Source organism: Leguminivora glycinivorella, chromosome 4, assembly GCF_023078275.1.
Source record: "Leguminivora glycinivorella isolate SPB_JAAS2020 chromosome 4, LegGlyc_1.1, whole genome shotgun sequence".
Classification (NCBI taxonomy): Eukaryota; Metazoa; Arthropoda; class Insecta; order Lepidoptera; family Tortricidae; genus Leguminivora; species Leguminivora glycinivorella.
The window spans coordinates 11,253,795-11,280,590 of record NC_062974.1 but is presented as its reverse complement, the minus strand read 5'-3'; the positions used below and the strand labels follow the sequence as shown (position 1 = coordinate 11,280,590).

The 26,796-nt window shown below is 40.2% G+C and overlaps 1 protein-coding gene across 2 annotated transcripts; it reads right to left on the bottom strand.

The window, feature by feature from the left end:
- Positions 1–1,429: 1,429 nt before the first annotated feature.
- Positions 1,430–26,771, bottom strand: LOC125225587. 2 transcript variants are annotated; one of them, XM_048129356.1, is made up of 5 exons: positions 26,587–26,771; positions 25,743–26,074; positions 25,061–25,259; positions 6,094–6,294; positions 1,430–3,090 (listed from the first exon to the last, which is right to left on the bottom strand). In XM_048129356.1, the coding sequence occupies exons 2-5, from the start codon at positions 25,889–25,891 to the stop codon at positions 2,845–2,847; spliced, it is 795 nt and encodes a 264-aa protein (XP_047985313.1). In that variant the 5' UTR covers positions 25,892–26,074; positions 26,587–26,771; the 3' UTR covers positions 1,430–2,844. The 2 variants fall into 2 exon arrangements, with proteins under 2 accessions (XP_047985313.1, XP_047985312.1); XM_048129355.1 differs by lacking the exon at positions 26,587–26,771 and having other exon boundaries at positions 25,743–26,368.
- Between the last annotated feature and the right edge of the window lie 25 nt (positions 26,772–26,796).

The window sequence follows — 26,796 nt, the reverse complement described above, 5'->3', positions numbered from 1 at the left end:
GGACATACATGATTAACTTTGTTTTGAGTTACGAGTATGTATATGAGTTAATTTCATGGTATCCAGCCAACGTTACTATATGTGGCCATCTTCAACCGACGATAAAAGTGCTGTAGCGAGACCGATGGCCGATGAATGATGATGTGCTTTGTGTATCGGATCATACATTTTTCTTGAATTTTTCTCAGTTAATAATGTTTACAGCTTAACGATGCTAATTTATTTGTAAATTATTCAATAAACGTTAAATGACAGTTAAACAAGTAAATTCATGCCGTGTATAATAAACCTATGAACTTATATTGATATAATCGCAAGAGCAACCCGATCCCATCCGTTCTCACTGCTTTTCAGTGTGGGTCTTTGAATCCATAAAATTACTCTAACCCTTCACGAGAATAATAAAAATCAAAAACCAAACACTAAGTCCTTTTACATGTAGCTAGGTATAGGTAATAATTATGATTGTGCGGGTATAGAATTATAGCTCGCTGTCGATGGAGGGAGCGTAATGGCGACGTCCTGTGCATATCCTAGAGCCTGCGCGCGCGCAGCCGACGCCGCCGGGCGTCGAACCCGGGACTCCGCGGCCGCTAGGCTGCGCGCATACCGACGCATCGCGATTACAATAGCTAATTCATCACTTAAGTCTGTCACCTAATTTCGTGGTTTAAAGGAATTCCACCACAATGGTTGAGAAATTTCTATGTATGGTACTGGCGCCTGTAAGATGTCCCGGTTCTTAAACGTTGCCACTACTTATCAAAATTTCATACTTTTGTAAATGAGCTTAAATTACCTGTGTCTACGTCCATTAACTAGTACCATATTCAAAACTGTAATTATGTAGGTAATGTTAATAATGAGAAAAATACAAAATAAAAATAACGATCTTAGACGCCGGCAAGTACCTACCTTATTCGTATACATATAAGTATGTATTTGTTTTCGTTTCCTATATTTTTGTACCTAGAATGGAAATTTATTTTGTTTCTCCTAAAAATCCCATTAAGTTGTTCAACATCTGCAGTAGAAATTACTTTCTGTATCACAGACATCGCAGTAATAAAAGCATGAAAGAAAATGAATTGCACTTTGTCGTGCACATGTGTACAAAACAGAGGTGATTATTTTAATCTTATAAAAGAAGAAAATTGTAGTATAAAGCTCTTTTATGAGCTTTGATAGCATTATTTATCCCTCACCTACGTTTTAATTCGCTTCGGTCATGATAAGGTATAGGTAGCTCTTATGAGGATTAGCCAAAAGTGTCTATCTTATTCCAATGTTTCTCTTATACCCTATCTAAACGTAGATTATAAATATAAGTATATAAATGTATACATAACTTAGACAATACACAAAATAATGACTATAAAATGTATATTTTAGTGACCTTTTCCTTTACTCACAGTGACAATATTGACAATATGCTATTTAACTATTTTCAGGCAGCCAACGGTATACATTGCGTATGGTATTGGCGTAACTGTATAATAATGTATTTTTTTTTTGCGCTGACTAAACGCCGATACTCAAAACACGTTAGTATACGGTGGTCTTTACAAGTAAGGTTTAGCTGTTAAACCACGGTTAAGCCTTTATTTCCAATGGGCAATGCGGGCGTTGCGGGCGTTACATCACATAAAAGTCACGGCTACAGGAAATCCATATTTTACTGCGAAGGAACAAACTCACCGCAATTTCTTTTTCTAATAGTTAAGTACTGATTTATGTTTTAAATACCATTTAAGTTCCAGGATTATCTTGAGAATGTTCCTGGGTATAATTTTATCTTTCGTTAACCGTTAAAAGTAAATTTAAAATAAAATCGCACGAAAGTTACTTTTTAAATGTTAATTTATTGACAGTAGAAATGTTCGCTTATATAAATAAATCTACACCACACATCAACTGAAATAAAATATCGCCTTTCGTCCACCGTGCGCCATCAAGAGCACAATATTTTGAAACCTACCTAATAAATACATGACAAAAATGTAGGAACTAAAATTGAGCAAATTGAATTTAAGTGTAGTACTTATAACAGGTATACATAAATTTAATTTATTTTAGGCCCGATTCAAAAAGAACTTGCATATATATGTAGGTACATAAAAATACACACCTATAGGTACCTAATTAAGTTCTGTCAAATCACGCCTAGGTATTTATAAGTATACGAATTAAGTATGTCCCATGTTGCAATTAACTCGTCTAAAGGCTATAACGGTATAAAGTAAATATATATTATAATTGCGTAAGTATATGGGACACTCTATACACACCTATAAATAGAAAATATAAGGTTGTTTTTTAACTACTTTAGGCCCGATTCAATAAGAACTTACGAATACTTACTTAATTACATGTACTGATGATATAGGTACCCAGATTGTCAATACACATAGAACTACATTCTTGCACCCCTATAATTTATAGACTATTGTAAGTTCTGTCAAATCATGCCTACATATACTATATCTAACAAGTAGCCGTACCACGAGTTGACGTTTGACATTTTGCGCCAGAGACAGCGTGAACACGATTCTACTCTTTCGCTCAATAAATTTAGAGTGAGCGAGATGGAGTACGATCGAGTTCAAGCGGTTGCTAACGTAACCGTCAAGTGTTAACTAGTCTAAGCTAGATAATAAATCTACTTTAATTAGTTTCATTACATAAAACCTGTAACTTCAAAGCCGTCGCTGCTGAGTTTCAGATGTAGTTAAGAACTTTGTTGTAACTTTTATTTGCAAAGTTTAACTTGTTCTTCAATGAAAGAAAATATTTACAAAGATGACAGGGACCACCTTGTCCGTGTCGCTGTGGGACTACATTTTGTTATTCTTGCTCATAATGTGTTGAAATAGCATCTAAAATGAACTGGAAGGTCCTCGGATTGATCCAACTTAGTCCAGATGGTAGTTCCCAAGATTCCATGGAATCCAAACTTCTCGCTTGTCTTCCAACTGTTCTCTCCAGGAAATAATCATCATACTCCCTGTCGTAGTCCGGAATAATAGGGTTGAACTTCGCATAGTAAATAGCAGAGAAGCACGCGTACAATAGTAGAGCGGCAGTGAAAAGCTGAAAACAAAAAACGACCACTCTTATATATTCTTTTTTTTTTTCTTAAAAAACAAAAGCCTTCGAGAATACAGTAGTTTACTGCCGTGTTCGAGTATTACGATAAATATGACCTCCTAAGACGAAGCAAAAACAATGTCATAGAACAATCAAACAGATGACAAATTGCTCGAGTCTATTACGACGACTCGAAGTGACCTTACGAAGAATATACCTGTAACTACTAGTACGTAGCTTGTTTTAATACTGAATCATTTTAGACTATGGATATGAATAATCATACCAAATAGAAATACGTATACATACATATCCTTTTGTAGGATAAGTACCTACGCGGGTTGCTACATTTCCAATACCTTAAATAACAAAAATGTTGCAATACCGTCAGTTTTGCCTACTTAAAATTCAACGGAAAACTCAGTGCAAACATTGCTATGACTTAAACGAAATTAGTAGGTAAGATTGTCTATGTTAAATATAGCATAAGCAAGGTTTCCGCCGCAGAATCCTTGGCGACCGCGGCACCGATGCTTGACGACGACCGTTCCATGCCGGACAAACATCAAAACTATGTCAATGTTATGTCTACGCCGTTCCTCGCTGCCTTTTTGCCCTGTACGTAACTACGTAGGTAATCGTCTTTTTTTACATGAAGTAATTAACAATAATATTTTCTCGCTACGTTGCGCTACGGTGATCTTAAGGTCGAAACTATGACTAAACAAGCTAATTCATTCATATTTATTTAAATGAATACCATAATATTTATATAGGATTTCATAATATACTTGGACAGGTACTTAAGCTAAATTTAAAAATTAATATTGGAAATAAAGATAGAGTCAAAACAAGCTAATTTGGCAGCGATTGTGATTGCCAGACGGTGCAAATCTTGCATTGTCTTGGGCTATCAAAATCGCTGCCTACAGATTCTGACTCTACCCATGTAAACTCACAAAATTCTAGTACGTACCTACATAACTAGATTTTTTTTCGCTTTTAGGGTCCATTTATAATACGCGAAAACTCTCACATTAGTTTCATTATTTTTCTCAAAATCTCTTTATTTACATGAACATATTTACATAATTATATAAGAAACTAAGACTAAACTTAGTACATTATTACATTGCGGTATTCGATTGGTGTACTGAATTATACATATCAAACATATGTAACTTCAACAGTCCGCAATGGAACTAAAATCGCGAGTTCGCACGCTGTCAAATGTGCCCTTATGGACAAGTGACTATCTATTGGCTTCGTGCGAAGTGCATGGAGCCCCCTCCATCCAAGCAAAGCGATCCCTCTAAGCAAAGCGATCGCAGTGCTTGCGGTAGTCAAAATCGACACTGATTGTGGTTTGTCATCTATCAAAACTCATAAAATATAATACAATGTGTAATGTTTGATATGGGGCACCAATGTTGTTTCGTTGTTAATTGTAAAAATAATGGCATAAATAGTCGTTGCACGTTCTATGCGCTTCTTAGAGCACACTGGAAATTGGATCAAAGAACTAAATGGATAGCTACCGTGAAAAGAAAACGTAAGTGACATGTAATAAATTATATTTAAGCTTTGTTTACCTAATATTGTTCAATACGCTGTTAGTATTTTTCCTACCGTAAAAGATTATGCTTAAAGATTCAGGCCTAGCCTGGGAATAGGCCCGTGTCGGATATTTCTGCGGCCGCGGACATGACTAGGTACTTTACGTTTAGATTTGTTTTATATGGCATTAACGGGACGAAGGTTTAGCGAATACCAAATCACTCGCTCGTAGAACTTCTACCATTACTCCTATGTTCTTCAAGATTCCTTATATGCCCTGCCAGCACCAATTTATTGCATCTTTCTGTGGTCTGGGGTTGGATGTTTATACCACAGATGTCATATATACCATAGATCAAGCAAACGTATCTACTTAGCGTGTCAAATGAACTCAGTGAAATCCACTGAGTTGTCCGTCTTTACTAGCAGCTTGCAGCTTTCGGGCGTCAATTTTTGTAAGTTGAAGTCAACCTAAACATAAAAAATGCCTCGTTACGTGATATTCAATTGCAACAACACAAAAATTATGAACAATCAAGAGCCTGAGACATATTTAAAATTACAGGCAAGAATCAACTTCAGTACAAAATTTGACACGCTCGGCCCCTATACAAATATATGAATTTGTTTCTTCTATCTAAATTAAGTTCTGTGGTTTATACCGTGAGTAATGCTTTGAAAACTGATTTTTATCTATCTAAATTACACTTGAAATAGTGTGTGATACTATATAGCACGACCACGGATGATTTTGTTAATTCTGTTGCGGTACTAATTCACGAAATAAAATGTACTTTTTTGTACTTACGTTTAAAAAAATGTACCCTTATGGTTTTGGAGTTTCGACATAAGGGCCGTGGTCGTGCTAGGTAGGTACTCCCTGGCACGACCACACTAAATTTAAGGAGTTTACAAATTTCTGTTGCAGTACAAATAAACGAAAAAAATTGTACTTTTTGTACTTACCTTTTTAAAAAAAATACCCGTATGGTTTCGGAGTTTTGACATGGGTTGTGGTCGTGCTAGATATGTACTTCCTGGCACCACAACAGAAATTTAAAAACTCATTAAATATAGTGTGGTCGTGCCAGGGAGTACCTACCTAGCACGACCACGGCTCCTAATATATCGAAACTCCGAAACCATAAGGGTACATTTTTTTTAAACGGTAGTACAAAAAAGTACATTTTTTTTCGTGAATTTGTACCGCAACAGAATTAATAAAATCATCCGTGGTCGTGCTGTATAGTATCACACGAAATAGTAGCTCTTGTTATTCTATTTATTTAGAATTAACGAAAAATCGTTAAAATATATGTTTGTTTACTTGTCATTTTTTGACATTTTCCACTTCAAGTGCACATGGTAGGTGGCGAAATTGTCGTGCACGTAGCCAATAACATAAACCTATCAAAACTTGTAATCTAATTTATTAATCTGTGCTGTTACCTGGAAGACGCTCCAAAACTTGAAGGATCCCTCGTTGATGATCCAGTCGTAGTAACCAGCCCAGGGGTCGGTGTAGCGGCCCTGTTTCATGGGCTTGGGTGTAGTGGTCGTTGTCGTCTCGTAGTGGTGGTGCTCGTCATAGTAGTCGTCAAAGCCACGTGCGTTTCCACTTGAGGTCGCGTTTACTCTTCTCCGCCGTTGCTGGAATTGTTAAGATTATTATTTGTGCCGTTTGTATATCCGAGGTCTTTATAGAGAGAGTACGTCGTAGACGTCGCATCGGACCGATAGATGGCGCCATCGTTCGTTGTAAGTCGCTCCGGCGTCTCACCGCCGCGATGTTGGTAGTCCCGTTTTTCCCCACCTGCAACACAAGGCCCCCCGCGCCCCGACTCGCCACCAGCCACCCTCATTGTTTCGTCGAACGCCGAAGTGACCGGTTGTCGCGTATTCCGTTCGAACATTTTTACAGCATGGTGTCTCGAAATTAATCTTTTAGTTTCTATTTCCTTGTAATTTCTGGTCAAACCAGAGTTATTCGTGTTTTTATTTAAAAAGTGGCTTATAACGTTTCGGAATTATGAAATTTTTCAATTTCATCCGTCAATTCTTTCTTCCCTTTTAATTTGCGCTCGTTCGTCTTGAATAATGAGATATATTATGCCTCGCTAGCGATCATTATTCGTCTTTCGGGGTTCTCACTATAGAAATGAACGAGCGGTGCTTTATGATTCTACCCACTTTTTTTTGTAAGAAAGTTCCATGCTGCAAAAATCGTTACCGTTAATCAGTTTTCTTTTTAAACTATTCGCATTTCCGAGACTAAAGTAGGAAGTGTTATCCGCGTATTAAAAGTTTCGCGCGAGAATATAAGCGGTAACGTAGGTAAGTTGCTCCGCCGGGGACCACGTGCTCCGGGGACCACGTGCTTCGCGACCGCGGGCTGCGCGACCTGCGGGCTGCGGCGGCGGCGGCGGCGGAGGGCGCGGTGGAGGAATACCGCGCTTCTAGACGGAGAGCTGGCAGGATTTTGGAGTAGGTCCTTGAGGCAACCTGGAAAGGTGCTCAGATGCTTCTCTGATCATAGCCAACATCAGGTCTGCAAGTCTGGCAGCTGGGGAGCGGGGCTTTATCGAGCTATGAATTTTTAAAGATTTAATTTTTTGAGGCCCAAAAAAGGTGTTTGAGGCAACCTGGAATTATTAAAAAGTGAAAATAGAGTTCCTCAGAAGTCGCATAGTATTTATGCCAGATCATTTGGCCGGGTCCTTCACCGTGCCAGAACGGTACAAAGTGGTAAAAAAAAAATTCCAAAAAAGGTTCTTGAGGCAGTCTGTCATTTTTACCAGTGAAAGATGAGGGTCTAGATAGCCATGGAAAAATAATGCCATGACATGAGGTGGGGTCCGTACCCTGCTATTCGATCTTGAAAGTCAATTTTTTAGTTTTTCGTAAATAACTCGTAAACGGTGGCCCACAGCAAAAAAATATGTTAAACAGAAAATATCTACATAAAATTTCCTACAAGAAAGGTTATATACGTTTTTTCGATAGGATCAATATATAAATGGATAATTTAGTAAGAAAGTTTTTTTTAATCGATTACATGCTCCGTTTTTCGTTAATACCTCGTAAACGGTGGCCCACAGCAAAAAAATATGTTAAACAGAAAATATCTACATAAAATTTCCTATAAGAAAGGTTATATAACTTTTTTCGCTAGGATCAATTTTTTAGTTGGAAAGTATTTTTAAATAGATATTTGAGCAGTTTTTTGTTGATAACTCAAAAACGGTGGCTCACAGCCAAAAATAATGTTAGACAGAATTAATCTACATAATATTTTCTACAAAAAAGGTTCTATAAGATTTTTCGCTAGGATCAATATTTTAGTTGGAAAGTATTTTTAAATAGATTTCATGGGCCGTTTTTTGTTAATAACTCGAAATCGGTGGCTCATAGCCAAAAATAATGTTATACAGAATTAATCTACATAATATTTCCTACAAGAAAGGTTCTGTAACATTTTTCGCTAGAATCAATATTTTAGTTGGAAAGTATTTTTGAATAGATTTCATGGGCCGTTTTTTGTTAATAACTCGAAATCGGTGGCTCACAGCCAAAACTAATGTTTCACAGAATTAATCTTCATAATATTTCCTACAAGAAAGATTCTATAATATTTTTCGCTAGGATCAATATTTTAGTTGGAAAGTATTTTTCCAACTTCCCGGACCGCCGGCGAGTCGATCAGGGACGCTCCGGGCCTTAGGCCCTACGCGGAGCTCGGCCTTCGGCCTTCGCTCGGCTCGAAGCTCCACCGCCGGGCCTTCGGCCCGCCGGTTACGCTTGTTTAAGACACTTTTGTAAGGAAATTGTATGGGAGCACTTTATGCCCGCAGTGAAATTACTTGGATTTGGCCCGGGTGGGAGCCTAAAGGTGAGCTCCGTTCCTGCGGCCCTCCGCGGGGTCGGCCTTCGGCCTCCCACCCTGAAGCTCGCCCTTCGGGTTCGCGAAAATACTTGAAAAATTTATTTTGCCATAACGGCGGCCATCTTGGATTTTCGAAAACATTTTTTTAACATTTGTATTCTAGGGGCCCATACAGCCGCATGCAAAATTTCAGCGCGCTCGGACCAACTTGAAAAAAAATGTCGGCCATTTTGAATTTTTTTGATGCAACTTTTTTCTACTCGGGCTCCTGTATGACATTTGATCGAGCACCCCCCGGCTATCTCTTACGGTTTAAAAGTTGCCATACAAAAAGTGGAAATTTTTTTCACATTTGTAGCATTTTTCAAAAAATTTTTATATCATTCTAATCTAGACCCTAGAGAGATTCTATGACCAAAATTTGAGCACTCTAGGATAAACTTGAAAAATCTACAAAAAAAAGTCGGCCATTTTGAAAAAAAAATGGCGGCCTCAAAAACTGCCCAGGGTCTTCTATGACATTTGGTCGAGCACCCCCCCAATATCTCCCCCCGTTTAGCCAGGCCGTCCAACATTTTTTGACCCAAGAGTCGCAGACCAGATTCCATATTTTTTCCACACGTCTCCCCGCTCCCTCTATACAAAGACACTTCGACCGTCGAAATCGGTTTAGCCGTTCTCCAGATATAGGGAGAGGTTAGAAATCAGTGGGGTTGCAGCTATATATAAGACCGTATGCCTGTTTGCCACCCACGGGATCAAGATTTGTTAAGGCTGCTTTCAAAAAAAAACGTCAAAAGAATGTAAAATTGATAGTTTTAGTCGGTGAAATACTACACTTTCCGTTATCCAATAGATTTATTTAATTCAAGTTCCAGTTATAGCATCTTATTATCTTGATTTTTATAAGACTGGATTTTTGAAAACTAACTCACTAAATTAATTATGAATTTTTCTCTAATGCACGTTTAGAAAAACGCACGTATAGAGCTGAATCAGTCGATCTTATTTGTAAAATTTGGACAATTTTGAATATTAAAACGGGTAAATTTATAATTCGTATATCCTGTACTACAATCATTTCAGACTAGATTTTTATTTTAAGTTTTTGAAAAAGAGTAAACTAGCCTAAGGCGAATTCAATTTTTTTCAGAAATTACCTAAAATTAAGTGACAATTTCTTTGAAAATCTACATCACATCGAAGTAAGTTTTGTACTATGTAAATTAATCTGCAACGTTTACTTAAATTGCTGTTATGCCTTAGTGATTATAAATTGCTATTATTGATTTTTGCCAATTTTTTGAAAACGAGCCTTCACCGGTACAATTATTACCACTTTTGGACATTTTCTCATATTTTGTTAGATCAAGTAGAAAAAGTCCTATAATGTGATATATATTTATAAACTACTCGCAAAGCCCTTTAATTTGATACCACACACGGTATGATCAAGCGCTCGGTTGCGATTTCACTATTTTTAACACGAAAGCCCTCTTAAGTCGCAGTATACAGCATTTCTCGGAACTATCTAGCTACTTACGAAAGCAAGGAGCGCCGGACGATCGAACGCAAGTCCGTTGTCTACGAGCGCTCGGCGCAGACTGAGCGGAGTGAGCGGGCCCGTATCAACACAGTGTATTTTATTCGAATTTCAGGTGCTTTAAAAAAATGACTGTCGACAGAAAGGTATGTCCTATATGTATAATTTTTTTCTTATATGTCAACAAGAAGTTCTAGTTTAGGATAATATTATTTAAGAGTTACAATAAATGCAGGAATCGCAGGAAAAATACATAATGTAAACCTCTTTTTATCGAAAAAATGGGGAAGATACGGAAGGTTATTTATCCACCATTTCAAATAAATCTTAAAATGTCAAACTATGATTACCTCGTACAGCACGGGGAGCATGGTCGCGCGATAGATTTTATCGTCTATCGCGCGACCATGCTTCCCATGCTGGATATAACAAATAGGATTGTGATCATTTATTACCCCAAATAACATATTTAACAGCACAATCACGATTCTAAACGAGTGATCCCACTACGAAATTTGAAAACGTGTACCGAAAAAACTGATTTCTTATTAAGTATAAAAAGACATACACCGTGTCCAATAAGTCCGAATACTCACAATTTACCTCAGTTCTAAAGATATAGGGATCACAGGCCATCAAATTCTTATTTAAACTGAAGAGTATATTCCTTTTAATAAAATACAAGCACAAAGTTCATGAAATTTCCGAAGTGTCTAAGAAAAACAAAGAGGTAAAGTGCCAACAAAATACTTGCTCGGCACGCAGGTGACGAGTTATTTTTTACTAGCTTTTACCCGCGGCTTCGCCCGCGTGATAAAAGTATTCATTAAGATTTTCATTTGGATCCGTAGGGACCGTAGGTTTCTCTGTAGGTATATTTATCTGCGATTATTTCGATTGCACATAATACTTTTGCTTGCAATGATTGTAGAAATATTACACATCGACCACAGCGTAGGTAATTCTATATACGCTGGGGAAACCTTTATAAACATCCCACATAGCCCGTATTTCGACACTATGATCGGTGGGTAAAAAGTACTTTTTTCTATTATCCCTTACAATTTTTTACATTTTGCTTATACTTATCGCAAACGTAATCTTCAAGCAAGCAAACAACGATCGTCTTAGAGCACATTGATTGTAAGAGACCGCCGACCGATTATCCGTATCCCGCTAACGATACCCATATTATCCGTATCCGTATCCGTATCGCTATCGCTATCGCTATCGCTATCGCTATCGCTATCGCTATCGCTATCGCTATCGCTATCGCTATCGCTATCGCTATCGCTATCGCTATCGCTATCCCTATCGCTATCCCTATCGCTATCCCTATCGCTTTCCCTATCGCTATCCCTATCGCTTTCCCTATCGCTATCCCTATCGCTATCCCTATCGCTATCCCTATCCCTATCCTTATCCCTATCCCTATCCCTATCCCTATCCCTATCCCTATCCCTATCCCTTATCAAGATGTTTAATGATATAACACTTTAAGTACTTACTATGAGCACTTACCTGCCGATCTGAGAAATGAGCCATGTGACGAAGCATTTAAGCGCAAATTGAGAAACTTTTTGTTAGATAACCCCATGTACTCTGTAAATGAGTACATGGATTTGTATTTTTAATGACCGACGATATAATTATACCTATATTTCTCTGTTATATAATATTTTCTTGCTTCGTGATACTTTCATGATATTGTAACTTAATTTATTAATTTTATTTAGCTTGGCATGTGTATTTTCTTTCTTTGTAAATGACAATCCTCATTTGGGAGACACAATTATTTTTATTTGGAATTTATTATGTAATTTTTGACGATCATGATGAGAAGATAAACATAATTTTGACATGTAGCAAATTTATAGTGTAATTTTTATCATGAAATAAAGAAATCTAATCTAATCTAATCTAAGTTCTCGCGCTTTGTACACATATTTAAAGTCACATACAGGTCGAACGCGATTAATTAACATTATTTTTACCTTTTTCCCAACGTTTCGGCCAGGTTGCACTGACCGTGGTCGCGGAAGACTGACGTCCCAGCAAAATGTCACCGGAGATGTAAACAACACAAAACTACCCGATATTAATTTATATAAATGTTCGGGGTAGACAAATAAATATAATCTACCCGCTTTTAATTAATGTTTATTTCCCACCATGTTTATTTTAAAGGTAAAAATAATGTTAATTAATCGCGTTCGACCTGTATGTGACTTTAAATATATGTTTAATGATTTCTTATCAAGTGCTAAAATATAAAGTTTCATGGTTTTATCATTTAAAATTAAGAAATCCCATACAAACTTTCAACCTCTTTTTCAACCCCTTCATCCCTTTTTTTTTCGAAATAAAAAGTAGCCTATGTTCTGTCTCAGGGTTTAAAGATTGTCTGTTCCAAATTTCATCAAAATCGGTTGCGTGGTTTAAGCGGGAAAGCGTAACAGACAGACAGACAGACAGACAGACAGACAGACAGACAGACAGAGTTACTTTCGCATTTATAATATTAGTATGGATAAGCAGAATCTGTATGTGATAAAACAGACGCCACGTGTCCAAAATAAACTATTATGGGTACCGAGGATAGATAACGTTCTGGGCAACTAGAAAAAACCCGGCCAAGAGCGTGTCGGGCCACGCTCAGTGTAGGGTTCCGTAGTTTTCCTTATTTTTCTCAAAAACTACTGAACCTATCAAGTTCAAATTAATTTTCCTAGAAAGTCTTTATAAAGTTCTACTTTTGTGATTTTTTTCATATTTTTTAAACATACGGTTCAAAAGTTAGAGGGGGGGGGACGCACTATTTTTTCCTTTAGGAGCGATTATTTCCGAAAATACTAATATTATGAAAAAACCACCTTTGTAAACCCTAATTTATTTTTAAATACCTATCCAACAATATATCACACGTTGGGGTTGGAATGAAAAAAAATATCAGCCCCCACTTTACATGTAGGGGGGGTACCCTAATAAAACATTTTTTTCCATTTTTTATTTTTGCACTTTGTCGGCGTGATTGAAATACATATTGGTACCAAATTTCAGCTTTCTAGTGCTAACGGTTACTGAGATTATCCGCGGACGGACGGACGGACGGACGGACGGACGGACGGACGGACGGACGGACAGACAGACATGGCGAAACTATAAGGGTTCCTAGTTGACTACGGAACCCTAAAAATGTGCCTAGGTTCCAGAGCTCACCATCGGCCCAGGTGTGGGATGCAGTATGTAAGCGAGGTAAACTACCTTCAGTACTTACAGATAAAAGCGTTAAAATCAACGTTTTTTTCTTTAAAACCAAGGTTTTGGAGAAAAAAATGCCTTAAAGTTAAAAAGGATGCTTGGGAATGAGTATCATGTGTCCCAACAAGACGCACCTCCAGCACATTCGGCAAATGGTATTCTAGCGTAGTTTCAGACTAATTTGGCAGTTTTTTATCCGAAACATGAGTGGCCACCCAGGCCTCCAGGTTTAGGCGTATTAGACTACTTTGTTTGGTCATACATGCTTTGAAGACTAAATTTTTATAAAATCATAAACCTAGATCATTTCAAAAAGATTATTGAGAGTATTTGGGATGAAATGTGAAGAAAACGGTGCGTGCCGCGTGTGATCCGTTTGAGGCTGGTAAACAAGTTAATGCTGGAGTTATTCCAAAACATTTGTTGTGAATGTAGTAAATAAGAGTGCCATTCATAAAATATAATAATAATGTAGTAACTATTTGTTCATTTTGTTTTATTGGCTATTTGTGCTGTATTCAAACTTATTGGACACGGTGTATTTTAAAATATTATATTATGATTAACTAGCTTAAGATATGTTCTTTTAGGAACATTATCAGTTTTTAGGGTTCCGTAGTCAACTAGGAACCCTTATAGTTTCGCCATGTCTGTCTGTCCGTCCGTCCGTCCGTCCGTCCGTCCGTCCGTCCGCCCGTCCGTCCGCGGATAATCTCAGTAACCGTAAGCACTAGAAAGCTGAAATTTGGTACCAATATGTATATCAATCACGCTAACAAAGTGCAAAAATAAAAAATGGAAAAAAATGTTTTATTAGGGTACCCCCCCTACATATAAAGTGGGGGCTGATATTTTTTTCATTCCAACCCCAACGTGTGATATATCGTTGGATAGGTATTTAAAAATGAATAAGGGTTTACTAAGATCGTTTTTTGATAATATTAATATTTTCGGAAATAATCGCTCCTAAAGGAAAAAAAAGTGCGTCCCCCCCCTCTAACTTTTGAACCATATGATTAAAAAATATGAAAAAAATCACAAAAGTAGAACTTTATAAAGACTTTCTAGGAAAATTGTTTTGAACTTGATAGGTTCAGTAGTTTTTGAGAAAAATACGAAAAACTACGGAACCCTACACTGAGCGTGGCCCGACACGCTCTTGGCCGGTTTTTTTTAATAATCACTTAAGTATAGTTTCTTTATAGTTTTGAATGAAAAATGTTACATTTTGCAAAAACCGCTCTTCTTTAGGAATAAGGCCTCTTAACCTTGGTTGATTCCGTTTCGCGCTACTTAGATAGAGGGATGCAGGTGGACGTGCTGTACTTTGATTTCAAAAAAGCCTTTGATCGCGTAGATAACGACGTACTCTTAAACAAATTATGCAGCATTGGTTTCTCGCCTAAACTGCTTTGCCTTTTTGCTAGTTATCTACGTGATAGACGGCAATATGTGCAGCACGGATGCTTTGTGTCGAGTGCCTACCCCACCCGTTCCGGGGTCAGTCAGGCCTCTATTCTGGGTCCTCTGCTCTTTGGTGTTATGGTCAATGATCTGGCCTTGGTGCCTAAGCATGCGCAATGCCTACTCTATGCTGACGACCTGAAACTAATTTACAGGGTCCAGGAAGATTCTGACTTACAATCTTTACAAAGTGATATTGATCGGGTTTATGAATTGAGTCTTGTAAACAAACTTCTGAAACTTCAGTTCAATGTTGACAACTGTGCGGTTATTACTTTTTGTAAAGCGCGTAGTCCCCTGTGTAGGCAGTATCTCCTGGGGTGGAAACCCATCGCCCGTCCCGTGTCACATCACATTGTTTTAGATTCCCACCTTAACTTTCATGAGCACATGACAATGCTTGCTGCAGACTGTTACCGCAGGCTTGGGTTTGTTGTCCGCAACGCCAAAGAATTTGACAATCCCAGGGACATAAAGCTTCTTTATACTGCCCTCGTGAGAAGTAAGCTTGAGACAGCCTCAGCCGTTTGGAATCCCCATGAAGCGCTCTACATCCTGCTGCTCGAAAAGGTCCAAAAAATATTTTTGCGTTTCTTTTATAAAAAAATGTACGGGTATTACCGATTCTTGTACCCAACAAAATTCCTTTTGGGGACGTTGGGTTTCTTCTCGTTAGAAGTTAGGCGTAATGTCGTTCTGATGTCTGTTGCATGTGGTATTTTGAAGGGGGAGTCAGATTGCCCGGTTTTAGTATCCCAGCTGGTCCGTCTATTTGTTCCCTCTGTGACGAAATATGCTTTTCGTGAATGTAGGCACCCCCTACTGGCGGTGCCGGCCGCTCGAACCGTGTTTTGCCGCAAGTGACCGCTAGTTCGTGCACTGCAAATAGTGAATGAGTTTTTAGACGAGGCACCTAATGTTGATATTCTTGCGAGCAGATGGGCGTTTATACGTGACGAATGCATGAGGTTTTGTGTGGGATTGGATGCTAGGCCTTCATCTGTTATTTATTAGTTATGTTATGGTATGTAATGTTTTGATTTTGCTTTTTATTTAATATTTAATTTTGTGCTACTTGTTGTAATGTTTATTTAAAATTCACGGTGCTTTAGTTTTGTATACTGTCATACTGTGTAATTTTCTTTGTGTAAATAAATAAAATAAATAAATCTATTTAAATATTATTGATCCTAGCGAAAAAACGTACAAAACTTTTATTGTGGCAAATTTTATGTTTGTTATTCCCGTTGAAAATTGATTTAGCTGTGGACCACCGTTTTCGAGTTATTTGCAAAAAAACGGCTCGTGTAATCTATTTAAAATACTGTCCTACTAAAATATTGATCCTAACGAAAAATCTTACATAACATTTTTATATTAAAGGAAAAAATGGAAAAATTTACGCTTCCGGCGGGACTTGAACCCGCACCATTTTTGCAATCCGTGCAATGCTCTTACCAATTGAGCTACGGAAGCCACGCCGGACTTCGCAAATCTTTCCATGCCTTTCCTTTTTTACACGTCTTAGGGTGACGTATAAAAATGTTTAGAATCGTTAGCAGACGTTTCTGCTTAATAAAAAAAAAATAATCTTACATAACGTTTCTTGTAGCAAATATTATATAGATTATTTCTGTTTAATATTATTTCTGGTCATGGAGCACCGTTTTTGATGTTATTAACAAAAAGCTGCCCATGTAATCTATTTCAAAATACTTTCCAACTAAAATATTGATACTAGCGAAAAAACGTATAGAACCTTTCTTATAGGAAATTTTATGTAGATTTTATTCTTGAGAACATTTTAATTAGCTGTGGGCCACCGTTTACGAGGTATTTACAAAAAACGGCCCATGAAATCTATTTAAAAATATTTTCCAACTAAAATATTCATCCTATCGAAAAATCTTATAGAACCTTTCTTGTAGGAAATATTATGACGATTAATTCTGTATACCATTATTTTTTGCTGTGCGCCACCGTTTTTGAGTTATTAACAAAAAGCGGCCCATTTCAAAATACTTTCCAACTAAAATATTGATTCTAGCGAAATAACGTATAGAACCTTTCTTGTAGGAAATCTTATGTAGATTTTTTTCTCGTGAACATTTTATTTACTGTAGGCCACCGTTTACGAGGTATTTACAAAAAACGGCCCATGAAATCTATTTAAAAATACTTCCCAACTAAAATATTGATCCTAGCGAAAAATATTATAGAACCTTTCTTGTAGGAAATATTATGAAGATTAATTCTGTGTAACATTAGTTTTGGCTGTGAGCCACCGATTTCGAGTTATTAACAAAAAACGGCCCATGAAATCTATTTAAAAATAATTTCCAACTAAAATATTGATTCTAGCGTAAAATGTTATAGAACCCTTCTTGTAGGAAATATTATGTAGATTAATTTTGTGTAACATTAGTTTTGGCTGTGAGCCACCGATTTCGAGTTATTAACAAAAAACGGCCCATGTAATCTATTTAAAAATACTTTCCAACTAAAATATTGATTCTAGCGAAAAATGTTATAGAACCTTTCTTGTGGGAAATATTATGTAGATTAATTCTGTATAACATTATTTTTGGCTGTGAGCCACCGATTTCGAGTTATTAACAAAAAACTGCCCATGAAATGAATTTAAAAATACTTTCCAACTAAAATATTGATTCTAGCGAAAAAACGTATAGAACCTTTCTTGTAGGAAATATTATGTAGATTAATTCTGTCTAACATTATTTTTGGCTGTGAGCCACCGTTTTTGAGTTATCAACAAAAAACGGCCCAAATATCTATTTAAAAATACTTTCTAACTAAAAAATTGATCCTAGCGAAAAAAGTTATATAACCTTTCTTATAGGAAATTTTATGTAGATATTTTTTGTTTAACATAATTTTTTTCTGTGGGCCACCGTTTACGAGGTATTGACGAAAAACGGAGCATGTAATCGATTAAAAAAAACGTTCTTACTAAATTATCCATTTATATATTGATCCTATCGAAAAAACGTATATAACCTTTCTTGTAGGAAATTTTATGTAGATATTTTCTGTTTAACATATTTTTTTGCTGTGGGCCACCGTTTACGAGTTATTTACGAAAAACTAAAAAATTGACTTTCAAGATCGAATGGCAGGGTACGGACCCCACCTCATGTCATGGCATTATTTTTCCATGGCTATTTAGACCCTCATCTTTCACTGGTAAAAATGACAGACTGCCTCAAGAACCTTTTTGGAATTTTTTTTTACCACTTTGTACCGTTCTGGCACGGTGAAGGACCCGGCCAAATGATCTGGCATAAATACTATGCGACTTCTGAGGAACTCTATTTTCACTTTTTAATAATTCCAGGTTGCCTCAAACACCTTTTTTGGGCCTCAAAAAATTAAATCTTTAAAAATTCATAGCTCGATAAAGCCCCGCTCCCCAGCTGCCAGACTTGCAGACCTGATGTTGGCTATGATCAGAGAAGCATCTGAGCACCTTTCCAGGTTGCCTCAAGGACCTACTCCAAAATCCTGCCAGCTCTTGGACCATTCAAGGAGGTTTGAATTTCTCCGACGAATGGGTGAGCAGATTCATATTATTTTAGAAAGAATATGTTCGGTTTCCGATTCGGTGCGGAGGCCCCAAGCCACGTGCCGGCGCCGAAACTTACTGTAGCGCTGCGATAGCGCCGCTGACCGCGGCAGTGTTGTCCGCCGCGTCGGCGCCGCCGAGGTTGCGTAGAAGTTGCCTCCTCGTTAACGATGGCCATCTCTGCGGTGCCGCCGAACAACGTTGTGGCCACCGCATAGGCGTCGCGTGCGACGCTGTAAGTATGTCTGCTGCTGCCCCGACGCGAGCGCCGTGCCGTTAGTGATCAGTCGTCAATACGCAGGCTACCAGCGCGGCCACCTTCTGCCCCCGCCACAACGCCGCGAGCCTGCTGAAGCTGTCCACCAGTATCGCTGGCCGCCACGCTTATGCTGGCGCCTCGATGGTGATGCAGAGCGTTCGTCTGCCGTGACAACGCCGCGATCCTGCTGAAGCTGTCCACCAGTATCGCTGGCCGCCACGCTTATGCTGGCGCCTCGATGGTGATGCAGAGCGTTCGTCTGCCGTGACAACGCCGCGATCCTGCTGAAGCTGTCCACCAGTATCGCTGGCCGCCACGCTTATGCTGGCGCCTCGATGGTGATGCAGAGCGTTCGTCTGCCGTGACAACGCCGCGATCCTGCTGAAGCTGTCCACCAGTATCGCTGGCCGCCACGCTTATGCTGGCGCCTCGATGGTGATGCAGAGCGTTCGTCTGCCGTGACAACGCCGCGATCCTGCTGAAGCTGTCCACCAGTATCGCTGGCCGCCACGCTTATGCTGGCGCCTCGATGGTGATGCAGAGCGTTCGTCTGCCGTGAACGCCGCGATCCTGCTGAAGCTGTCCACCAGTATCGCTGGCCGCCATGCTTATGCTGGCGCCTCGATGGTGATGCAGAGCGTGCGTCTGCCTTGACAACGCCGCGAGCCTGCTGAAGCTGTCCACCAATATCGCTGGCCGCCACGCTTATGCTGGCGCCTCGATGGTGATGCAGAGCGTTCGTCTGCCGTGACAACGCCGCGATCCTGCTGACTGTCCACCTGCTGTAGCTGTCCACCAGTATCGCTGGCCGCCACGCTTATGCTGGCGCCTCGATGGTGATGCAGCGAGCTCATCTGCCGTGACAACGCCGCGATCCTGCTGAAGCTGTCCACCAGTATCGCTGGCCGCCACGCTTATGCTGGCGCCTCGATGGTGATGTAGAGCGTTCATATGCCGTGACAACGACGCGAGACGCGACCCTGCCGAAGCTGTCCACCAGTATTGCTGGCTGCCACGCTTATGCTGGCGCCTCAGTGGTGATGCGGAGCGTAATACTGTTAACCGCTGCACAGGCGTCGCAATCCTTCTGCTGCGTCTGCCGTGACAACGCCGCAAGCTACTTGAAGTTTTCCACCGGTGTCGTCGGCCGACACGCTCATGCTGGCGCCTTGATGTCGCCTCGATCGCACGAGGTAAGATTGCAGACGCGGCGACCTTCATCGCGCCACCGAGCGCAATACTGCGGCTGCCGCGAAGGCGTCGCTAATTTTCCTGCCGCGTTTGCCGTGACGACGCCGCGAACTCTGTTGATGCTGTTCACCGATGTAGCTGACTGCCACGCTGGCGCCGGTGCCTCCCGCGCTGACGGCGGCGACCTCGAGAGGGCCACCGAGCACGATACTGCGCGACGCGACAGGGCATCGAGACGCCTTTCGAGCTGACGACGGCCGTCTCAATCTCACCGCCGAACATAACAGCGTCTGCTGCAGTGACAAGCTGGTAAGATTGCTGATGTGGGCCCTTGGTGCTGCTAGCCGCCACGCTGATAACGCCCGTCGCGCCTAAGATGTCACGCTCACCGCGAACACTGTCTTCCCCTACAATGGTGCCACGACCACGACTATCCAGGCTCCGTCTGCTACGGTATCGTTGCAGACTCTGTTGCTGACCAGGCTGATACTACCCTCCAATGTGACGCCGGGCGCCGCTATCAGCTGACATCCCGTACACTATGGTATCCACTCTTCTCTTTCCAGTTCCCGTGAAGTACTTTGACAGTATTTACACTCTATTTTGACCAAGGACTCCTCCGTCGCCGAAGTGAGAACAGATAAATTCTAAAGATGCTACGTCCTAACGTGGTTTGGACACCCATAGTTGAACGAGGTAAGACGTCAATAACCGGACGAGGAGCCGCACTGCTGCGAGGGTGTCCTGACGATGTTCGCGAGCTATCTAATCGGAGAGGCGCCTCGCGAGAAGACCCTGTGATTCCTGTACATCGCTCATTGTGTAGGTCAAAGACATCATAAAGGTTTGCGGAATTAAAAAAAAAATCCCTTTCAGAATGTCCAGATCTGAATTCGAGCCAGCGTCCTGCATCCTGAGCGTGCGTCTGTTTACCGGGCGGACACCAAAACCGATCGGCAATCTGGCCGCGGGGGTTCCAAGTACACGACGATTTCCCGGAGGCTTGTGGCGCCCCCTGTCCATTCGAGAGATTAACTTATTCGCCGAGCCTCTAATAAACAAATTGGGAAAAATAAACCTGCTTCGCCTTAGTGAACTTCAGATTCCAGCTCAAAGCGAAAGGGGCCAGGAACTCAGGAGTACTTCAGTAGTTATCATCTGGCTCGACTATACTCAATTAATATAGTGCTTGATTCGATCGTAGAACCTGATTTCATAAATTTCACAACTTTCGTGGTCTACAGAGGAAGGTTGCACCGCTGCAGTTTCCAGCATTACCTCGTACAGCTGCCGATAGCTGTAGGCCAATCGCCCCTGTTTTGCTTGCATCTGCAGCCCGATAAGACCTTCAATAATCGGAACATTGTACGAAGTAAAGCTCTTCCGATGGAGAATAATCTTCAACAGGCGGTGGCGCTGGCGACTGAAGTGACATGCAGCCGGCTTAAGGTTCGCATAGCACTATATGCTATGCACAGTTCAGTTGTATGTTATGTTATGCTGTACGATGGCAGGACTACATCTCTTCTGTTACGAGTAACTACGACAGTAACTGCTGACTCCAACAGACTGTCGTACGAGGTCAGTATGCACCCCCTGGGAGCCAAGTAAGTGACCTTCGGTGACCTCGCCTTCTTCTGCTTCGCCCGTCATCGTACCTCTTCGTCTGCGAGAGCCCTGCATTACGCCGTACAACGGTACGTATTAAGCCTCCGCCACACATAAAGCGCATTCCGCTTCGCTATCAGCGCGCTGAATGCGCGTGCATTCCGCTCGCGTCCCGCGCGCGTTGCGCTCGCTATCAGCGCTCGTTCGTTCCCGCTAGCGCCCACTGGGCGCAACGCCAGCGTTAGTGCGGTGCACCGCCATTATTGCGCTCCGCCTACGCTCTTAAAGCGCGCATGTGTGGCGGTGTTAAATTCACCCCTTGACCTGCTACCACGACGTGTTCAGCAACCACCAGCGATGCGACACTGACGTCTCCACCTCTCAGTCTACTCTGTCGACCTTCATTGCACGAAGTAGAAATCCGTCGCATCGGGTTTTGGATTAGGTAATGGATTACCCTAAGAGTCAATGACTGACTTAAAGAAATCGACTGATACCTCCGTCCAGTGTAGTAGCAATCGACAGCGCTCGTACTTTTCATCTTCTAGGCTAGTCTTACCGAGCGATCGGTATCCTCAAATGCCCTCACTAAAAAGAGTTCAGAGTTCAGGAGTCTCGCTTGCAACCGCGCTCGCTTGACGCGAAATAGTCTGATCGAAAATACCAGTATTGTAACAAATAGCCCTTGGGCACGTGAGTGATGACCTTTTTCTGTGTTTGATATGGACGTAAGACGTTGGACTTTAAATAGTCATATCAAAGCTAATATTGATTTAGATAATTTTTACGAAGGGTTGACAAAAGCAGTATCAATTACGTTACCCTGCTACAGTACAGATAGTTACACTACTTTTACAGTTAATTTCCACACTTTGTGTCTGAAATTGGGTTTATAACCTGATAAAATAACGTGTCTGTTAATAATAATAGTGTATCTAAGGTTTTTGTATCTTGTTCAAGTCAGCCTCGCCTACATCTCTTTTTTTTTTTTTGGTTTTGATCTGCGATGTATAATAATGTCATTTCTCTAACTATTCGCTGACTAAAGCTAAACGTCATCACGAAAATCTCTTTATGCGTTTCTGGCACCGAGATATTCGCGGATCGAAGGCTATTTCGACTGATACATCTGTCAAATCGGTTCAACTGATTCACTTATTCTTCTATGCTATGCCAATAGGGCTACCAAAGGCTTGCGCGCCAGCTGACTCGCCACCAGGAGATAATAAACAGGTCTCTATAAAGACCTCGGATATACAAACGGCACAAATTTTACCTTCCAATAAAATTTGTATTATTTTGCCTGGTATATCCGAGGTCTGAGTGATGCCTTCCTGGTAGGCTTAATATACCGTCGGCACTTCTCCTCAACAATGAGGGTGGCTGGTGGCGAGTCGGGGCGCGGGGGGCCTTGTGTTGCAGGTGGGGAAAAACGGGACTACCAACATCGCGGCGGTGAGACGCCGGAGCGACTTACAACGAACGATGGCGCCATCTATCGGTCCGATGCGACGTCTACGACGTACTCTCTCTATAAAGACCTCGGATATACCAGGCAAAATAATACAAATTTTATTGGAAGGTAAAATTTTTATATTTATTTAATTTTAATCAATATTGAACGCCGGTCTGGACTCTGGGGTGACCCTGCCTATGAAGCCTATACTTTGTATGATTCTGGGTTCGTAAGTTGAATCTCGGCAATCACATCTATTTATGCGACTGATGATGATGATTCTTCCCAGTTGAACTCGGATATTTGTTCTCAAGTCGGATATTTTCTAGGTACTGTATTTATTAACATCTATACACATACATTCGTAGCTATCACAATCACACAATACTAATTATGTTTTACTCCCCGCCTTGATACTTTATTTTAACTTAAACGTTGACGTTTACAAAACATTGCTCATTTATTTTTTGCAGGCATTAAATTTGTTCTTTGATGTGAAAATGGAAAAGAAATGGGGCAAAAATGTAAAAATGAAAGCTAGATTTAATTGTTGTTTCCATAAATAGGTTCATACCTATGCTAAAACTGCTATCGGAATGAAAAATGAGGTTGTATTTTCGCTCATATTCCGCTTCGGTCACATTTTTGTCAGGCCTACGTGCCTAAATACCTGAACCTATACAATATTAGCCTATTTATACATAAATATTTACGCTTGCCCTGATTAAAGTATTCTTCTATTCAGCAGGGTTTACGTTTGGTGACGTGTCGAATTTAACGGAAAACAAATTATAAACACGAATAGTTATTTTTTATACAAGGGGGCAAAGCTGTATTTTAACGCCGAGTGTGGAATTGAAAAACGAGCAAGTGAAAGGATTCTATAGTTGAACCACGAGCGAAGCGAGTGGTTCGAGAATAGAATCCTGACTTGCGAGTTTTTTAACACACGAGAAGTAAAATACATTTGCACCCGAGTGTAACACAAAACTTTTCCCCTCACTATAGCGAGGAAACTACAACGCAAAAAATATGTTTATCACTGCTTCCAGTAGTTCCACAGGTGGTAAATCATCTTTATTACTAGATTCACCTACTTTTATCAATTTTAAAGCAGTTAATTTGACTTTATTCAAGGTCAAATTACTTTACTCACTAGTGGATAAAAGTGTCTTATCGGAATCTAATTTGTATGTCATTTATTGCACAAAATTGTATTGAGTTTAGACTTTTTAAAGTATATTTTCATCACAGAAAGGGTCCTCATATTTACCTAATACTTTCATTTAACTGAAATAATTCATCCCCTATCTGAAACTCCTCTGATAGGTAGAAAGTCACATAAAATGTCTAAAACTACTACGAGCTTCTTTCTGTCACGAATCAGTCTCAAAAATCCCGTTGACCGTTTGAGAGGAATCCTAATTAACAGTGTTGTGCCAACGATAGGCGTCGTCCACACACGGGGTGAAGCACTTAGCGCCGGCGCCGGTCACCCAGTTCAGCGAGAACCGTTACTGACACACTTTGGGGACCATGTGGCTGAAATACTTGGATATGTAAATTCTTGAACTAGAGCAAAGGTGGAATACAGGTCGAATCGAGTCCAACCTATTAGAGAATTTGTATATTTTACATCGATACTTTGTTGCAAGTGCTTAGTGCGTGCATGTATTTTTCCTGTTAATTGCAGTACATTGAGAATAAGTAGAATTACTTAGGACATGATTAATCAAGAAATGTAAATAATGAACATATGGAGAAATTTGTCAGTTACTCGTATAACATGAAGTTTATTTCTACTCGCTGATCTACAATATGTGAAAAAGTCTACATAAATTTTAATTTATAAAGTTTTTCTAAAAAGACTTATAGTATCTTTGAAATAATTATCATCATAATTAAAAAGGCAGGAATAAAGGCAGCCACCTAAGTTGTTGTTGCTGTTTCTAGACTGTGTAGTAAAACCACAGAGATAGACATATTTGGATCAAAAGACAACGGTTCGACCCCAGAAGAGTAATATAAACTTATCAAAGCCGTATTAATATAAGCGCCTACTGGTTGCTAATATTGCATACTACATCCAGAATAGAGGGTCAGAATGTAGGTACGCCATGCGCTTAGCTTAAGCATAAGGATTTGATCCAGGTGAAATATAAGCTTACCATCAAAGCCGTATTATTCTTGGGCTTGGCCAGCGCCCGCTGCTTGTTGATATTGCGCACGACGTCCAGGGCAGTGCGCAGCGCCGTCAGAATGAACTCGGAGGGCGCCATGCCGCCGCTGTTGACCACGGTGCCCCCCGGGGGGTCCGCGGGCGGCGAAGAGGTTAGGTCGTCGGGATCGTAGCGGTCGTATGATGTTCTGGAATATTCAACATTTTTTTTCATCCTAGCATTTTCCGGACCTTATGTCAATATCCGCTTTCCTAATCAATTTTCAATCCATAATATATACCAGAACCAGCTTACCCTTTTACGAAAAGAAATAATGCACAAGTACTTATTATAGTGACACCATTATCCCAAAATATTATCGTAGGTTCTGGTCCTGCATTATGTGATTAACGCGTGAACAGGAATACACACGAGGGACAGGTTGCAACAATTCTAATTCTTGACATGATCAACGCCAGTCAGCAGAAAATAAGGAAATTCAATGCTTGAACGATGGTAAACGATTTGGTGCAACAGATCCTTATTGTACAATCCAACTTATGCTATGATCTATTGACTAACATGGCACTTTATGATTTCACAACATTATATCAATTAATTTTCCACTTCCCTAAAAATATAAAAAAAAAATTGTAATAAAATGTGTTTAAATATCACAATGCATACTTACCGCAAAGGTATGTATTTGTACTTCGTGTAGGGCGGCGTATGCGGCGTAGCGCTGTCATAGCGCGCGGCGCCCACGCCGGCCGCCCAGAGCGCCAGCGCCGCCGCCGCCCACATTATTATACTCGGTACTATCAACTCTTTGCGCACCATGCTCTTACAAACTCACTACGTACTTTCAACTATACAAATTACTAAATATCAAATCTAAAACACCAATCAGACTTTGTTATGTCCTAACTTTTACTTTTTTACCCAGGATGTGTTCGGACTTAAGATCGGGAAGCGACTGACTCATTTGAAATGTCGCGCTCCGGTTAGGCGCGGCAAGAGTTTCTGAAATATGAATTCTGTAAACAGTGAAAACTTGTTGCTCTCAAGTGGAGTGCTTATTTAATTTACAAGTTTGACAGCGGCTAAAATTTACATGAAATGGTAGTTGCCCTTATTTTTGTTACATTAAGTATAAATGTTATTATTTAAGGTAGGAACGATTTTCTTTATCTGAAGTTTTTTGAACTTCGTTATTTGAATGAAATAAAATTTTATAAATACGTAATCAAGACAATGATAACGCCTTAAGAAAGAATCACTTTATAGCACTGAAATAACATGAGACAGACATCATCATCCTCCTTGCGTTATCCCGGCGTTTGCCACGGCTCATGGGAGCCTGGGTTCCGCTTTGACAACATACATAATACATGACATGAGACAGACAGACTTACGTAAGTATAATTTTGTTAAACTCTCTGGTTTTGTTAAACTTAGAAGAGAAAGTTTATTTTTAGTTCGAGAATTAAAAGGGCGACGGTCGCATTTTTAATGCAGATCCATATGAGTCGTACCGTCGTCGACGTGCCTCAATTATCGCCTGTAATTGTAATAATTCACGACGTCCATGGCGTGGCCCGTGTGACCTGCGTGCCCGCCGAGGATTTGTTCCGATTCCCGCTTAGCAACTCTTGCCCTTCTTTACGCGAACATGGAAATCCGACCAATTTATAAAGACAAAACCGCCTGGGACTGTTGACTTGCGCACTCTAAATACTACATAG

What these genes read in the sequence shown, in the direction of transcription:
- LOC125225587 (XM_048129356.1), bottom strand. Translation starts at nt 25,891, where the DNA reads ATGGTGCGCAAAGAGTTGATAGTACCGAGTATAATAATGTGGGCGGCG. An exon ending in AGAATAATACGGCTTTGATG is followed by an intron (nt 6,295 to 25,060) that starts GTAAGCTTATAT and finishes TAACAATTCCAG; the next exon opens with CAACGGCGGAGAAGAGTAAA. An exon ending in AGTTTTGGAGCGTCTTCCAG is followed by an intron (nt 3,091 to 6,093) that starts GTAACAGCACAG and finishes TTTTGTTTTCAG; the next exon opens with CTTTTCACTGCCGCTCTACT.